This window comes from Ips typographus, linkage group LG1, assembly GCF_016097725.1.
Source record: "Ips typographus isolate SLU linkage group LG1, UJ_Ityp_2.0, whole genome shotgun sequence".
Lineage (NCBI taxonomy): Eukaryota > Metazoa > Arthropoda > Insecta > Coleoptera > Curculionidae > Ips > Ips typographus.
Window position 1 is genome coordinate 7,432,421 of NC_138422.1, and position 17,679 is coordinate 7,450,099.

The following is a 17,679-nucleotide window of genomic DNA, read 5'->3' on the forward strand; positions in this document are numbered from 1 at the left end:
TGCACTGACAACCTCCAGAATATAGAAAACAAGTTTGAGCTAAGTTTGGAGTTTGGAGGAGCGTAAGCAGAATAACTGGAACATTGTTTTGTTCCGAATAGAGTGAATCATACAGTCTTGTTCCAGTTCTTTGGTCTGTTTAGTTCATCGGGCAGCAGAGCGTGCAAAACGGAACGCGTCTATGGTTCGAGTTTTACCACCCCACTAGTTTCGTGACGTTCCACCAATCACGACCCTCTCCCACGCACTACGCCCTACGTCATTCACAATCAATCAGCTGTTGTGAAATACACAATATGGCCGTTTGACTTTTGTTTGGACATTTGTTTATATCCAATTGATTGTTGCAAAACATTGCAATCGTACAGTAACTGAAACAGTGAAGGTTGTTTAAAGAAAGTGTGTGATTTCGTTTGAGTTTTACTCATTCAGCGGACTTTTGCGCGTACCGTTTTAATATCAGGACTCATGAGTAGCTCAAGTTCAGCAGATACCAATGGGTCAAAACATTATTTTGTGAATTTTAACCAGGATACAACGTAAGTGAATTACGCGCGTTTTTATTATTGTTTATAAATATTGCGCAGTGCGGTCGTTTTGTTACAATGCTATTTCATATTTTCACTTCAGGTTCATTGTTTTCTAATAAAGTTTCACTAGCTCATTGTTTCAAAAAGTTCTTATCTCTAAATCACATTTGTTTTTGGCATTTTTTATCAAGTATTCTTAATATATATGTTTTTAATTTGTAGGTGTAAAAATGTATGTGGTTTGTCACAAATAAAGTGAATGGAAAATGTTTTTCAATGCCAATAGTCAAATAGTTTAACCTTCAGATGTGTAAATGTGGAAACTGATGACAAAAATTTTTGGCATCACTCTTGCATTATTTGCTAGGATTTTTGATTTGTCAATAATAATTACCTTGAAATTGTATGTGTGACAGTAATTCACAGATTAACACAATAGAGAACATAATAGAGCACAGCATATTTTAAACCAAGTTTAAGGGGGGTTCAGACTGTGACAATAGAGATGAACAAAAAAACAATCTGTCATCCATTATGTTTTGATGAGTGTTTTGTTGTTTATATCAACCACATGACATCTAAGATATTCTGGAGCAAAGATTAGTTTAGATTTTTTGGTTGCAGGGTTTTTGTTTTTATAGGATTGGCCACATATTTCTGCCTGCACATCATAAAGGATCATGAAGTCATAGTTAAACAAATTAGCAAAATTGCTCAACATAAGTGAGCTGAAAGATATTCTAGGTTATATGTCAAATAACAGCAGTTATGCTGGCTTAAGACATTTTATCACACATTTCTTTTATTAAGTATTAGCTCCTACATTTACCTTATTTTGCTATTATAACTTTTAAAAAATGTGGCGCATATTTGTTTCATACATTACTACAGATTATATCCTGAAGTACACTAATTATCCACTTGATTAGCATTAGCAATTGGTTTGGACTCTCCAAGTGTTTTTGATCCCAAGTTTGCTCCTCTGTCCTCCCCAAAAGTGTGCTGATAGTAGTAAACAAGTCCCAGACAAACTTTGAATTTTTTGAAAAACAACTGAGCAACTTTGAAAAACAAGAAATTTTGTGTTTGTTCACCATCACAGAGGGTAGTTTGTGATTGGTAAAAACCACCAAGGTAAAATCAATATACCTAAGTAGCTTTAAGCTTGCTGTTTTTTCTTGGCCAATCACATACTAAAAACAAGGCTGTGATCTATGCAAATACTGCACATGTGAACTTACCATTAGGCTGTTTTCATCAATGAACTTGAAATGAGATTTTTGTAGATGACACAAACTGTCAGTTTTAACCAATATAGCGAGCAATATAGAAACACACAGTCTTCTCCACAACAAATTTAGTAAGCCCTCAATCAACAAGGGATCTTGCAACAACATTTTTTGGACCTATAGGAGTGATGCAACACAAGTAATTCACAGAAGTTTCTGTAATTTTTCTGTTTAAATCATTTATGTAACTTTTGTAATATTTCTAAAATATATTTTTATTTCTATTTCTTTTTCTTCTTAAAAGGTATTTTAGCAATTTTATGGGCATTTGTAACAATATCTGTAGGTACTTATCTTATATTCTCTTAGATTCTGTGGTTTAGTAATAGGCAATTTTTCTGTAGCACCTTTTGGGTCACTGTTTAGTCCTAAGTATGCACAATCCAGTGGCCTAAAAATATACAGGGTGTCTCTTTTGAAATTCTTGATTTTTGGCACTTTGAAACTAGTTGTGTGACTTTTCTATAAATTTCTTCACAGAGCTACAGCTTACTTTCATCTCCAAAACAGGACACTTTTTCTGCTTTGTCGTCAATAATTTTCTTTTCAGAAGCATCTTATTTGATATTTCTAATTTGTTCTGCTATGAACTTCATTTGTTAGTTGTTTGGAAACATTTGGTCAATTTAGAAAACATTGGTAGGTCTGTAAATCTGAAAACTTGTTTAACATGTGTTGATTGGAGTCCTTTGTCTAAATATTTTCACTATGTCAGCATTTTTGATAATTTTGTTACCAGAGGAGAAAATCAAACAAAAATGTGTACACACAGGTAGTTTCTTTCTTTCAGTATCAAAAATACACAAAGAATATATTATTTTATTTTTAAAATTTTAAACCTACCTTACCACTCAACAGAGAAGGTGTGAGTAGAATAATAAGAGCAAACTTGTAGAACAATATTTAAAACAATTTTCAAGATAAAAACTCACTCTATACTGATTTTCTCAGTTTTTGTTATTTTTTTATTAAAGTCTTTATCTTTTGTTATGTAGGTTGCCCTAACTAGCTGTATTGGACAGCATAATTAATTATCAGTTGACCCAGTTAAAAATACAGGTAGTAGACCACATTCCACAACCATTTGACTGAGACTTTGAACAAAAGTGTATTTGGTTCTGTAAAGACTTATTGGAAAATGCAACTTATGGAAAGAGTTCATGGAAAGAAAAAAATGGGATTGAAAACTGGCTGACTAACCAAAGGGAAATTTTTACAATTGCTTGGTATACTGGGCAAAGACTAGAGGAATATTTCCTGTTGACTTTACAAAATTTTGAAGTCATGAGTTTACTGTCACTGTGGAAAATGTAGCTGAATATAATTTAAAATCATCAACTTGAGATAGTAATTCTCAAAGATTTGATGAACACTTAAGCTGAAGAATTGTTCAGACATTTGGGTGCCAGAGTATTCAGATTTGCCACAAAAACAGGATGTATCTACCACTAAATTAATATATTTAATTTAAAATCAAGTATCCCATCAACTTCAAAAAAAGGGTTTTTAAACACCTGAACAAAACGTTAGTCATACAAAGGATTCTACCAGTACACCAAAGAGTCATTTGAAGTTTATGGGGCAGTCTTAACGACAGCAGGCCTCTAAAAAGCGGTAAACAAAAAGCTGAAGAAAAAAACCCTAACCAACTTAAAATGAAAATTTCCTAAACTGAAGCTCAGAAAACAAAAATGAAACAAGGTCTTACTGGGTAAAGTGATGACAAAGAAATTTTTGAGTCAGAAAATAGCAAGAAATACTAGATAAATCGTCCTAATACTGCAGACTCGACTCCAGGGGACCAAGTGATTTTATACCTAATGGCACAATAAATAAAATAAATATGCAGAGTAACTGCATTTTTCCTTGACATACAAGAACAAGTGTACCAGTTGGGAAAATAGTAAACAAAGTAACAAAGTGTATTAATATGAATAAAGAGAATATCAGATTGATATAGATAAATTTAGAGTATGACCTAAAAACCAATATCACACTGAATAAATGTTTGAGCAATTTTTGTTGTTTTAAGTTTCTTTGTTTTAGTTGAAAATGTTATACCTATAAAGAGAAAAAAACAAAATGAACGCTAATTTATTAATTCACAACAATTCGTTTTTCTGGCATTGACTTCTCTATATTAATATTTCAATTTTCTCTTTCAGTTCATTAGCAGTTGGAGGCAAATTTGGCTACAAATTATTTTCACTGGGATCTGTTGATAACTTAGAGCAGATCTACAGTAATGCCAATGGCGATTCCCGAATCGTTGAACGACTGTTTAGCAGTAGTCTTGTGGCTATGGTGTCCTTGGCAGCCCCTCGGAAGTTGAAAGTATGCCACTTCAAGAAGGGAAGTGAAATTTGTCATTACTCATATTCCAACACAATTTTGGCTGTCAAACTGAACAGGTATGTTAGTGATTGTAATTAATGGTCATAAAAATACTTCATTTTTGTAAATACATTAATTTGGGGATGATTGAAGCATATAATTTGGTTAGTTATTCACAGCTTTTTGCATCAAATAACACTTTCTTGAACAGATTATCAATGTTGTGACTTTCAATCAGAACATAATTAATAATTAATGTTGGTTAATTTTCAAATAATCTTTGTTTAAAAACGTCACCTGATATATGGTTATCTTTTATGGCAAAGTGAATGACCTCACAAAGGTTAAATTGATTGATTGTTTCTAGCTTGCATTTTTGCTTAGATTGGCTAAATAATAGGATTGTAAAAACAAAGAAAGTCAGGAAACACTAAGAACTATTTATGGCAGTACGCTCAGAGCGATTATTGACGTATGACAGCTACTTCAAAAAACTATTACCTGCCAGCAATCAACTGAAAATGTTTTTTTGTTATAAAGATAATGAATGTTTGTTAGTTTTCAAAAATATAAAAAAATGCCAGTAAAGATATAAATGGATCTGAAAAAGAAGAAATAAAAAAAGCTTTATGTTCAAACTGGCATAAGAGACACTGCAAACTCTTCTGACCTGCCGCTAAAGAACTTGAGCAACCCAGGAACGCTATTGTGGTTTGTTTGAGTAAAGATTTTGTACACTAAGAACTACAAAAGTTACCGAAAATTTAAGCACATACCAACCCTTTTAAGTAAATTTTAAAGTTCCAAACAACTGTGGTACTAAATAGTCTAGTAGTAATGTACTTTCTGAAGTGAAGATTTCAGAATCACAGCTATCAACCTTACAGCAAAACACTTCTTTTCTAGACCTTAAAAACTGTCTCCGTTTTTTTTTACTATATTACATTTTTATATCTTATCATTTTACGTACCGAATTTCTTAGTTTTTACATTTTGTGACGTGCATGGAAAGTTATTAGAATATTTCTATAGTTTCACTTATTAAACAAAACGACATCATCATTTTTTTTTAGAGATAGAGTGGTTGTGTGCCTTGAGGAAAGCCTTTACATTCACAATATTATGGATATGAAAGTTCTGCACACTATACGTGATACTCCTCCTAACCCTAAAGGTTTATGTGCACTGAGTTCGACTAGGGATAATTGTTACTTGGCTTATCCTGGTTCATCCTCTGTAGGTGAAGTACAAATATTTGACGCGTTAAATTTGGTAAGTCTTTTTGTGTTTAATTTACTGCGACATAACACTATGATTTTCTTTCACGTTTAGAATGCTAAAATTATGATTCACGCTCATGACAGTCCACTGGCAGCGCTAGCTTTCAGTCCTAATGGACTGAAAATCGCCACTGCTTCTGAAAAAGGCACTGTCATACGAGTATTTTCCGTCACTGACGGTACCAAAGTGTTCGAATTTCGAAGAGGAGTGAAACGATGCGTCTCGATATCATGCCTTTCATTTAGTATGTGTGGACAATTCTTAGCTTGCAGTAGTAACACTGAGACTGTTCATATTTTTAAATTAGAAGAACTTAAGGATAGGTAAACTTGAAGGTGTAGTCAGTGCTTGTGAGGCTAACAAAGTAGTTTTAGCCCCAAAAAGAGTACGGAGGAAAGTAGTTGGATGGGTTATTTTTCGACATACTTACCCACTCAAGTTACCGATGTTTTTACCCAGGGACGAGCGTTTGCTACCGCTTACTTACCTTTTGCGGGAGTAAAGAATGTTATTTCAATAGTCTAGTAAGTTTCCAAACTTAAGAAATACAGTGAGTTTCAAAAAAGTGGCGCACCTGATATTTTGTTTAAAGTCTTCTAAGTTTTATTTTTAGTGTAACTGTATTTTTTTCATGAGAATTTTAAGTAGTTATCGTTGCATGTGTTGCCTTTTTTTGTTTTAAATGACAGGTAGGGAAGAAAACATTCAGAAAAAGAAAACTTAAAGATTAAGGCAATAGTGGCTAATAATGTAAACATTTTTTCATTTAATTAATTTTTACATTATTAGCCACAATCTTTAAGTTTTCTTTTTCTCCAGATTAATTTTGTTATCCTCTAAAAAGTTCCTTTTGTTTCAAAAATATGTGTTTTGCTGTCTCCCTCATGTAAAAAGACAGCGGGCGCTCCATTTCACCATACTATAAGCCACTGAGGATGGGTATTTCTTTATCCGAAACTAGTTCAACACTCCTTTATTTACCATTTGGGGGTTAATTGAACTTTTGTGACGAAGGCTTTGTGTTACTTTCCCTTTTAAATTTACATTAAATGCTTTTAGGACTCCGTTCTTTGGAGCTATTCAAAATGCTTAAATACCACTATGAAGCTATAACAGTAAAAAATAAAAATAGGCCTGCAAAACTTTAAAAAGTATGGGGAAATGTAGTAAAATTTGGCAACTTTTTAAAACGTTTTTGAGGAACTTATATCATTTAAGGGTTGGCAACACTGTTTTTGTTTATTACAGTCCAGACATCCAGAGAAAACGCGTCTATTTATTAAATATTGTGTTGCTTATTTTTTTTACTTTCAGTATTCGTTTAATGCCTATTACTTTCATATTAACATAATCAGGGTTGGAAGCAAAATCCACATCAGGCAGATTATTTCAATTTGCTTTCTCAAAACTTTGTATCATTTTAAAGCTTTAATAATTCTAAGTACAGTTTTGGAAAGAAAAACAGAAGTAGGGTACAATCAAAGGTATCGAAGTACTTGAAGTGAGTTTAATTTGAGTATAAATCCACATCTTTAAAACAAAAGTTAATAAAATTCGCTTATAGTAGCTATCCTCATTAATCAATGAGATTAAATCCCAATTCGTTCGGTTCAAGCAAATTTTTCATTTTGTTCAGAGGAGACAAACGGGACTAGTGTGACGTTAATCACGAATTGCTTACAAAATAACCCGATTTTATACGGAGGGGCATTCAAATCAAATATCTTCAAATACAGAGGCAGTCTGTCAGTTGGGGAGCAACAGCATGTAGTCATCCCAAATTTCTGCAACCCGCATTAGACATGTAAATTAATCGAATTATAAAATCTAATTATGTTACTTTATGACTTTAGCAGACTGACACTTGTCAGCTTTTTAGCACCTTCATCTGTAGCATTGGTTTGCAATCATACTATTTGATTTCCTATAAAAAATTGTGAAACTTCTATACTTGTATAATAAATAATAAATAAGTCTCTATTTAAGACAAAACTATGATGCTAAAAAGAGACGCAGTTTCTAACGGGTTGTCTTCTTTTTGGTCTCAACTAGAAAAGTAACACACAGGGTGTTTCAAAAAAACTTACTTAAACAAATTAAACTTGATTAATTAATGTAACAGTAATAATACGTTGAACTTTATTACAAAATTAGGTGGTGCCACTTTGTTTGGAACTGAGTATAGCATTACATCTACTGTCCATTTTAGCATACAGGATGGTCTACGACTATTGGTAGCTACAGAAGATGGAGTGTTGTACATTTACAATTTTGACCCAACTGAAGGAGGCGATTTACAGCTGTACAAAAAGTACCTGCTCGACGACTGCGGTGCTGACCAGCCCGATGAGTCGAAAGGTACCGACTCAGACAAATCTGGAGCAGGTAAAAATTTTCCTTGTTACGTAGATTTCGTGTAGACTTTTTTTGGTTTGCCCAGTTTTCGTTTGATTTGCTGTAGTTTGATTTTTCGTATGATAAATTCTTGCTAAAGCATAAGGCGTTTGACTATGGGAGAGTATTCTGACACTTAGATACTCTCCGGTCTGGAATGCCAACAGTTTTTACCTTTGTTTTAATAATTTTTCCTTTCCTTATACTCGTCCATCCCAAAAGTGTATTTGAACTGATTATGAATTATGTAATTTTAAGACATTTTTATTTATAATGGCATGAACTTGAAAAACTCTGGTAGTATATTTACAGTATGTACAAACTAACATTTTTAAAGACTAAAAAATTATTTAATTAGTATCCTACTCATTAATGGCAAAATACTACTTGTAAAACTGATATTTTTTGTACATGATTTATAGAGAGTACAAGTATTATACTAACCTTGAAGTTAGCACGTGTACATTGTTTTGTGTCAACAACATTTAAGTAACAACATCTTTGTTTACTAAATATGTTTACAATACATGCGTAACAGTAAAGGTAAAACCCATTGCGGATCGCTGATAAAACTAATGCATGGTAACAATAATAGTTATTGAATAATTTTTGTCAAGTATTTCATTGTAGTTGACTAATTAATTACTTCTTTTAAATAGTAAATCTGTCATTAAAGACAGAGTCTTGGTTTATGTATTCATGAGGTAATTCAATTTTATTGACTTCACAGCCACAACAGCTAAAAACTTTGAAGTAGTAAAGTTTACAAGTATACAGGGTATTAAATAAATGAAAAGTTACTTCTGATCGAAATGCAACATTGCATTTTTTTTATGTCAGACCAGTTTATTATTGGATTTATATTAACTAAGTATAAACTACTTTATACCCGCGAAGGCATAAAACCAACAAAGTAACAGTGAAATACATACGTACGTAAACAATATAAATATCTACTAAACTTAGTGATATTTAATGGAATTTACATAAAATAAAATTGCTAGCGCTTGCCTCTACCAGAATCGGAGCAGTGACCTGTGTACTTTTCTGAATCGCTCAAATCTAGAAATCTGTTCTTTCCCACTGGCTGCACCGTACTTGGCTTTGTCTGTAGTTCAAGAATAGTCGTTTTTCGGAAAAACTTGCTGCAAAGTGGTGGTGGTTGCAAAGATATATATTTCTGATCGATTTTAAACTAGTAATTTTGTCAATAGTAAAAACACGTTTTTTTATCAGTTTTGGTCTCCGGTTCTTTGCTAAGAGACTCAGACAGCTGAAAAACTGGCTGGGTGAAACTTTGTTAAACTTTATTCAAGCGCCATCAAGGAATAGACAAAACGTCAAGCAGAAAAACACCCGCGAAAGGCTTATTCAATTCCAAATTTATACCCCAGAAATAAACTCATCTATTGATAATAGGTGAATAAAAGTTATTTAAAATTTCCCAACAACACTTTCAAAATCGTAGGTTTTTGTGTATTTTTATTGCGCTTTAATTTTTGACGGGCTTCATATCATTCAATTATTGAATTTCCAGTTATCGCGTTCCAAAAATAAATGCTTTGTGTACAAGTAGTCACACTTGAAAACAAATTAAAATAACAAAACAGAGTGACTTGCTGTACTTGTTGCTTATGTATGAGTAATATGAAGTGAGGAGAAAATTAATAAATAACCAACAAGACTATCTTTTGGAAATTGGTTTTTATTTTTTTTTGCTAACTTGATGACTGAAAAATCATTCTTCGTGGCAATATCACATTTTAGATCCGCCGTTTCGGTTTTTTTAGTTACCATCAACAACTTGGATTTTTTGTATGAGCGTGATTCTGGACTTGTTTGTGTCATATTATATTTGTTTGGTTCAAATTTGCAATTTAGTGAAAATAACAAAAATTAGGGTGTCATGAATATAAAAGTTCAACAATTCTCAGTTGTCACTAGACATTTATTCACGTGACACCATTTCTATTTTCAAATGAGCACGTGACACACTGTAAAATGATGTCACTGAATCTGACTTTCTAATTGGTTGATGATTAATTTTACGGTACTCTTCCGACTTTTTCCTGATTTATTGGATGAGATAAGTAAAAAATAGTCAAAATAAACAGTTTCAGTTTTTGGCAACCATCATCAGCTCTTTTTATTTATATACAGTTGTATAAAATTGTATTTTTACAAAGAGTGCCTTAGCCATGATATTAATAAACCATTGATTAGATAAGAGCGCGTTATGTATCATTTCACATCATCATGATTTTCGTTATGATGGTAACTAAAATTTGAAACGTGAGATACCAATCATGATACTGGCACGAAGTAGAAGAGAAAAAGTGGCATTTCTTTTCAATTACTTTACCAGATAAATTCGCAAAAAAAGTCTCGGAAAGCTCGTAATTTTTCATTTTATAAAGCGGCGTCTTATTGACTCGAAATTGCACAACTTTGCCCCAATTTAACCTTCCTCATGAACCGGGATCTCCATGGTGAGGGTCGGAAAACCGACACCTTATAATATATATAGAATAATCTTTCTGAAAAGTTTATAACTTGAAATAGCTTATGAAAATTTAAGATACTAATGTACAAACCATATTACAACACTTGAGTTTTTAAAATTTAAGAATTCTTGTTTTAAAAAAAGTATCTCAAGAAAGTATTTTAGCTGCAGTAACCACACCCTTTAGTCGGTATATTACCATATCTTTAGTTATTTTTTAAAATTTCTTATTTTATTTTATTTCTCAGCAATGTCAATGCCGTTTCTGGGAGGAGAACACTGATTGACAGAAAACAGGCTAGGTCAACTATAGCGGACTATGTTAGTTAATTCGTTAATCGGGTTGAAAACCGTATTACTTGATTTTCACGTAGTTTCCAGAATAAACTTGGTGGTAATACTATTATTAATTTCAATTTTGTCTGTGTGAGTCATTAGGATTGAATACCCTGAATACGAATGTACAGCCTGTCTGAACGAAGTGCTACGGCATATTCCAGTTCTCCGGTTTTCGTCGAATGAGCCAAGCTTTAACAATAATAATACTTTTACAGCATAAGTCTGATTATGCTGTAACGTTGGCGTTTTTGAAAATTTACTACGGTAAATAACCCGATCACTTTTATTAACTCAGCTTTACTCATCGACAATCCATTTTAAATGACAGATAAGCAATCTTAGAGAATTAACTAGAGTAAGTTTCCGAAAACACCTAGAGATTGTTATTGAGTACCATTCTGTAGGAAGGGAGTATGACACCTTCGTCGAGAACCGAACTAGTGTGGAAACATGATGATTTAATCCATTTTGTTTAATCTAAAAGCGAACGGTTTTCTAATTACCGGACTGTCTTTTTTACATGTTATATACAGAGTGTCTTTTGAAAGATGCATTGAAAACCCCTTTTCAAGCTGTTACTAGGTTAACTTAAGACAGAAAAGTCTTGGGGGACGAGACGATAAACTCTCAAGCTAACAAGCTTTCTTATTGTTTTAAAAACAACACACGTTTTAAAAGTGAATTAAAACTTAAACATTCTGTATTTCGTTAACAAATTATTTTTGGAATATATTTTATACAGTGTGGAACAGCCAAATGGAATAAATTCGATAACGAATAAATGAGAGCGTGTTGGGAAAAACGCTTGGACACGTCGATTTGTATTTTTAGATGCGCATATATTAAAAATTCGCTACATTACACTCAATACTTATTTTCACGAACATTTTGAACATCTCTTCGATCATGTCCAAGCGTTTTTCTCAACACGCTCTCATTTATTCGTTATCGAATTTATTCCATTTGGCTGTTCCACACTGTATAGCAAAAATTATACATATTTTTAGACATAGAATACGCGGGTTAAGTTTGCGTATTATAACCTGAAACACCCGGTATAAATTGTCCTAAGAATAAATTTACTCGGAGATGAAAGTACCGGCTCTTAAATTTCGTTAATAAAAATATATTTCATAAAATAATATGCTGTTTTAAATTTATTTATGCAAATTAAATTTGATTGTGGTAAAATTTATAATAAAAAAAAAAATAAATAATATATTATTTTTTTATTAATTATTTATACATTTTTCTGATTTTCATAAATTCTTCGTGGAAAAAAATTCCTTGGGTTATCTCACCCTTCGATACAATAATTATTGTTTGGACGTTGATATTTGACATCTTGTACTTTAAAAATCGTCCACTCGTAGTTCAGACAAATTATGTTAAATTATCATGTTTTCACCCCACGAATTTGTGGTAGAAATTTGTACAGACGCCTTTCAATTTTGTTAAGAATTTTGACAAGTTTAGAACAATATTTTGAGTGTTAAAAGTAATTAAAATTCCGTTTGTATAGGTCGCTTGCTGTGCCCTTGCCGACAGTTTGACTTTGTTATGAACCGGCATTAATTGGCTACTTATTACGATTACTAGTAAACGTACATAATTCAGTCCGATTAATATTAGTTAAGTTACACATAAGTTACTATTTTTTTTTTTTCATAATGATCTCCTTTTACTATGTTTTTTTTAAGTTGGTGCCATTTTTATGTCAATATTTTTAACAAATACACACTATGTTCCTGTATAAATGTGAACCAAACGCCTGTTTCCTATTAATTCTAATACTGTGAATAAAGTATCCGCTTGTAGAACAAAACAATCCCGTCTCCATTGTAGTTTGCAGTAACCCTTATCCAACAATGATTTTCTTTGTTATGCAAGGCCTTCTAGGTAGCTACGCTGGCATCGTGAAAGGGAACCCCTCAGGCCAAATGTCAGGTACTGGTCAGTATTTATTTCTAACCATTTATTTTTATATCCCTATAATGTTTAGAAAATTTCATTGATTTCGGACAATTATGACAGTTAATATACAGTTTAGCACGGTATTAAGTTAACAAAAATTTAAGGTGGATTTATGCACGACGTTAAAATAAATTAAGCTAACCTAATTTAGTACTAAGAAACATCAAGATTGATGCAACAGAATTTTCTATAAGTTCAATTAAGTTAAAACAAGAAGTTGGTCAACTTTTAACTTTTTTATGGCCAGAATAGGATTTGGACAAATGTTTTGCGACATTTTCCAAAATTCCATTTAAAAAAAACAAATATCTATGTTACAGCATTTTTACTGAGATTAAAATATACTTTTTTTTTATTTATTATTTTCGCAGAAGCATTTTATTTTAACAATTTAAGTACGAAAAACATAATTTACTAAATGCACTTTAAGTTGTTTTATATTGCCGAAGCAGTTTTAAGGTTAATTTATATGAAATTTATTTAGTATCTGTTTGATATTTCAAAAATGACAAACGTAATTAGTTTGCTTAATGAAAGGGCCAAATATAAATTTTTTAGGGCATTAAGAGACATTCAAGATAAGAGCTCAAAGTTAATCATAAATTATTGTTTAAAATTTGAGTAGTAAATAGGTTTACTGTAACAAACACAGCGCTGTAGTGTACAGTGGCGAATTATGGCAGAAGTCGTCCAACCACTTTACAACTACAACCAGGACACTGGTAGTTTAGGTATATTAAACAAAAATAAAACTTTCTAGGTAAATTTAACATTATTTAATGTTTTGCTTCATTTCGGCAAAGACTAGTGGCTCAAGTTCTCAAATTAATATCAATTTTTGATTAAATTTTTTTACCAGAGACAGAAAAACGTTTTTTTAATGTGTGTTAAATATTATAAAATCTACATGTTTTGCTGTTTTGTACCAAATACTTTATTTTTTGATTTTTTAGGCACCATAAGACTTGGTTCAAAACACTTTTATCTCTGTCTCTGTGTGTTAATAACCTATTAAGAAAATTGGTAAGGTATCGAAATTATACCAAGTTGCAAAGTTAATTAAATAATTCTCTTTAGTTGCTAAAGTTAGGATTTTCTCAGTCAAACTTACTCTTTTATAATCTTTTAGCTCCATAATCTGGTTTTTTGCTTTAAATCCGGTTTGAGTATGTTCACTTAATTTTTCCAATCTTTTAACTCTAACTCTTTAACCCGACAATAGTATTTGTAACCTAACTTTGCAAGAATCACCGCAAACTAACTTGCCTTTTGAGCTTGTTTTTTGCTAATATTAGACTTAAAGGTGAACTTTTTTTATATAGTCGTATATGCAAGTTTAAAATGCTATTCTGTAATAATTGTATCGTTTTACTATTTTTCAACACCTTGTTTTTTCTATTACATCACCAGGCGTAAATCAGAATAGTTTTATATTTTGATTTGGGTATGTTTATCTTGAGTCTAGTAGCGTCTTTTAAATAGAGGGATAAATGACTGTTTAACATCCATTAACAGATGTGTACTAAGTGTTTTTAATTGTTACTTTAATTATTTAATTACATGCTTATGCAATGTTTTTAAAAAATACTTAAAAGAAAATGGAGGTAAAGGTTAGGAGAAAAAGAAGTACTACTAAGTTTTGTTTTTTTATCCAAACTTTAACACCCTGTATCTTCATAGCGAAACATCTTTGGACCATGGTTTATATAGAAAACTAGGGTTTATTTTTTGACGTTTAATCAAACCTTAAAATATGACGCATTTATCTTGAAACACCCTGTAAAATGGTATTGCTTGTTTATATAACGCTCTTCAATAGTGTCCATTATTCTGTCGGTAAGTATTCGAGTATTCCAAATTAATACTCTAGACATTGTTGGCAAGTCAAAATATTTAATGGCGGTAGAATAATCAGTCAAAAAACGGTAGATAACGGTAGATGAAAACAAATTCATTCATTTGACATTATTATACAGGATTCTTTAATAGTTGCCAAACATTTTAACCATTGAATCTTGCTATTAAAACCGTACTTCAAAAAATACAGATTTTTCATTAATATTTGTTTATTAAATTTTGACATTAGTGACAGATCACGTGGTTTTAAAGAATAATTTAGCTAGGCAGTCACACGACCATTTACATCAAAAACACTCTTTATAACGAATTCCGCCAAAAAACGTTTATAAACCTTGATTTTTGCAACTTTAGAGTATGGTTTGACAGTTTTGACGTTAGTGACAATTGTCACGTGATTATAGAACACTATTTAGCTAGACGGTCACGTGACAATTGGCAAAATATCTGTCATAATTCTCAGAAACACGTTTTATATCAAATACTGCAAGAAAACGTTTCTAAACCCTGATTTTTGCAATTTTAGAGCATGGTCTGACAGTTTTGACATTAGTGGCAGTTGTTACGTGATTGTAGAACACTATTTAGCTAGACGTCACGTGATAATTGTCAAAATAACTGTCATAATTCTCAGAAACATGTTTTATATCAAATACTGCAAGAAGACGTTTCGAAATCCTGATTTTTGCAATCTTTAAGCATGGTTTGGCATTTTTGACAGTTGTCACGTGATTTCAGAAGACTATTTAGCTAGACTGTTTTCATTTCTGCTACTCGAAGCATTCTTTTAGTTTTGTTGGTTTCTTCTCTGGTTTCTATTCCGTATGTCATGATTGGTCTTATAGATCCTGACCTTGTTATCCTTTCGCATGTATTCGTTCGCCCATATTATCTGCCTTAAGCAGCCCGACATGGCAGTCGTTTTGTTGATCTGGCTTCCTAGGTCCTTGACTGGGTCGTGATAACTCGACAGATCCATACCCAGATATTTGAATTGTGAGACTTGCTCGATGATTGTCCTGAACTACCAGCTTACATCTTCCGGGATCTTTAGCAAAGGTTATGCTTTTCGTTTTTCCTATAGATATGATCATGTTCATCGCTTGGCTGACCTGGCAGAATTTGTGTGGTTGTCTCTGTAGATCGTCTTCCGTTTCCGCGAAAATAGCTGCATCATCGGCGTAGCATACCATGCAGATTCTTTTATTCTGTCCCATTCATGATGAACTGAAAATACTAGCTCTAAAGAGGTATAAAATTTAACCAAACCGACGAATTATCCTTGAGCCAGAGTAAAAGAGGAAATATTAGTTCTTAACTTTTTAGAAGAGTTATTCACATCTGCAAGCTGTGGTTTTTAAACTAATTTGCGTAGGAATAACGTGTAGTAGGAATTGCAACTTATTACTATCTGTCAATAAAATACTTATTAGTAATCTGCTAGTCTTTTTTTCATTATAACTATGGGTAATAAACGAAAAATGTATACGGCATTTAGACTCACGATAAACAATCCCTTAACGTGTAACAAATCCATCAATTTCACAATAATCATCGGAAAAAATGTTACACACACATTTCTAACGAATTTTCCCAACTGCAGAGTCAGAGAAAAAACGCGAGATGGCGCAGGCAACCGAAGTACCACCTAAAGACGCTTTCCACTTATCCGACGACCAGGAGTATCCTCCACTAACTCAAAACAGTGACCTAGATTAATAGCTAAATTTTAAGACGGATTTCGTTCGGTTTTTCTTTTTGTTCATTTTAGTCTAGGGCATTATCAAACTCGAGTGGACTTGCTTATAGGATATATGGATGAACAGTTGAAATCAACGTTTAGAACAATGTACTGGTCATATTTTTAAACAACAGATATTTAATAATTTCTACTTTTAAATAAATACGCGCTTAGAAATAAAAAAGAAATTTGGTTCCAACATTTTTTTGGTAAGTACAGGAAAAAACCGTGTTGTTTATTTATTGTTAAGTTAATTATTTAAGTAGTTTTTCTATTTGTCAAGGTGATAAAGTGCTTGTGGCTGATTGTATCAAAAGAATTTAAGGATGTGTTTTCATGTCACAATCGAAACGCAGCTTAACTTAAGCTGATCTTAAACACCATGTTACAATCAGCCATTAGAATTATTTTCAACAAATTTCATGTTTAAAAAAAAATCAGCATTTAGGGCACTTCCGACACAATGTAGTATAATTTTCAGTTTTGCAAATAATCAAATTAATTAACCAGTCATTGACCAAATCTTTTATAATGTATAGTCACTACTATTACCCATATATGTTGTATGAACAGGATTGGTTATTACTCAATTTTCCTATAAACACCGTAGTATTAGTTGACCAAAAAAAGCTACAAAACATCCAGAAACTGCAAAAAAAAACATATCAAAACAATCTCAAGATAACACATGTTTATGGTATCAATGGTATTTAGACTGGGGTTTAAAAAATGTAATTTCATAATCTGACATAAATTTTTGTAATTATTTGATCTGTAATGATCCAACGACACTTCTTCGCTTTTAGCTTCTTCAGTATTCTTAAACAGCAACGTTTAGTTTCTTGTCCGGAATTCTCGTACGTTCAAATGGAATTACGTTTTAGGTGATGTGATGTTTTTATTGTAAATAATAATAATAAGTAAGATTGTAAATTTAATATTTAGTGTTCGCTGGCAGAAAGTTTTTGTACATGCGCATTTGTAACAAAAGATGACATACATGTGTTGCTTTATTAAAAGCCATATTTGTGTTTTATTGTTTTAATTTGACCTTAATTTTGTTTGTCCACGACCAAATGGTTCATAGTGATGAACCAATAATATTCAGCTTAAAAACTGGACATATTATCAGGAGAGCAAAAACACAAAGAGGTAAATTTTGATTACTCCTAATACTTGGCGTATTCACCATTTGTCAAGAAAACTAAATTCACCTCCTCCTACTTCTGTGCCCCTGATAGAAAAGGTCTGGTAGAAGATTCAATTTTTCCAAATAGTTGAATGTCCACGACCAATGGTTCATAATAATGAACCAGTAATATTCAGCTTAAAAACTGGGCATATTATCAGGAGAGCAAAAACACAAAGAGGTAAATTTTGATTACTCCTAATACTTTGCGTATTCGCCATTTGTCAAGAAAAGTAAATTCACCTCCT

At 32.1% G+C, this 17,679-nt stretch overlaps 1 protein-coding gene across 7 annotated transcripts; it reads left to right on the top strand.

The window, feature by feature from the left end:
• Nucleotides 1–154: 154 nt before the first annotated feature.
• LOC145728919 (WD repeat domain phosphoinositide-interacting protein 2-like) lies at nucleotides 155–17,273 on the top strand. 7 transcript variants are annotated; one of them, XM_081979471.1, is made up of 8 exons: nucleotides 155–539; nucleotides 3,985–4,230; nucleotides 5,227–5,425; nucleotides 5,486–5,757; nucleotides 5,809–5,958; nucleotides 7,644–7,819; nucleotides 12,489–12,623; nucleotides 16,105–17,273. In XM_081979471.1, the coding sequence occupies exons 1-8, from the start codon at nucleotides 469–471 to the stop codon at nucleotides 16,218–16,220; spliced, it is 1,365 nt and encodes a 454-aa protein (XP_081835597.1). In that variant the 5' UTR covers nucleotides 155–468; the 3' UTR covers nucleotides 16,221–17,273. The 7 variants fall into 7 exon arrangements, with proteins under 7 accessions (XP_081835597.1, XP_081835606.1, XP_081835615.1 ...); XM_081979480.1 differs by having other exon boundaries at nucleotides 156–539; nucleotides 12,489–12,617; XM_081979489.1 differs by having other exon boundaries at nucleotides 159–539; nucleotides 12,516–12,623.
• The last annotated feature ends 406 nt before the right edge of the window (nucleotides 17,274–17,679 follow it).

Coding starts and splice junctions, on each gene's coding strand:
- LOC145728919 (XM_081979471.1), top strand. CDS start 469: ATGAGTAGCTCAAGTTCAGCAGATACCAATGGGTCAAAACATTATTTT. Junction 5,758..5,808: donor TTAGAAGAACTTAAGGATAG/GTAAACTTGAAG, acceptor AAGTAGTTTTAG/CCCCAAAAAGAGTACGGAGG. Junction 12,624..16,104: donor AGGCCAAATGTCAGGTACTG/GTCAGTATTTAT, acceptor TCCCAACTGCAG/AGTCAGAGAAAAAACGCGAG.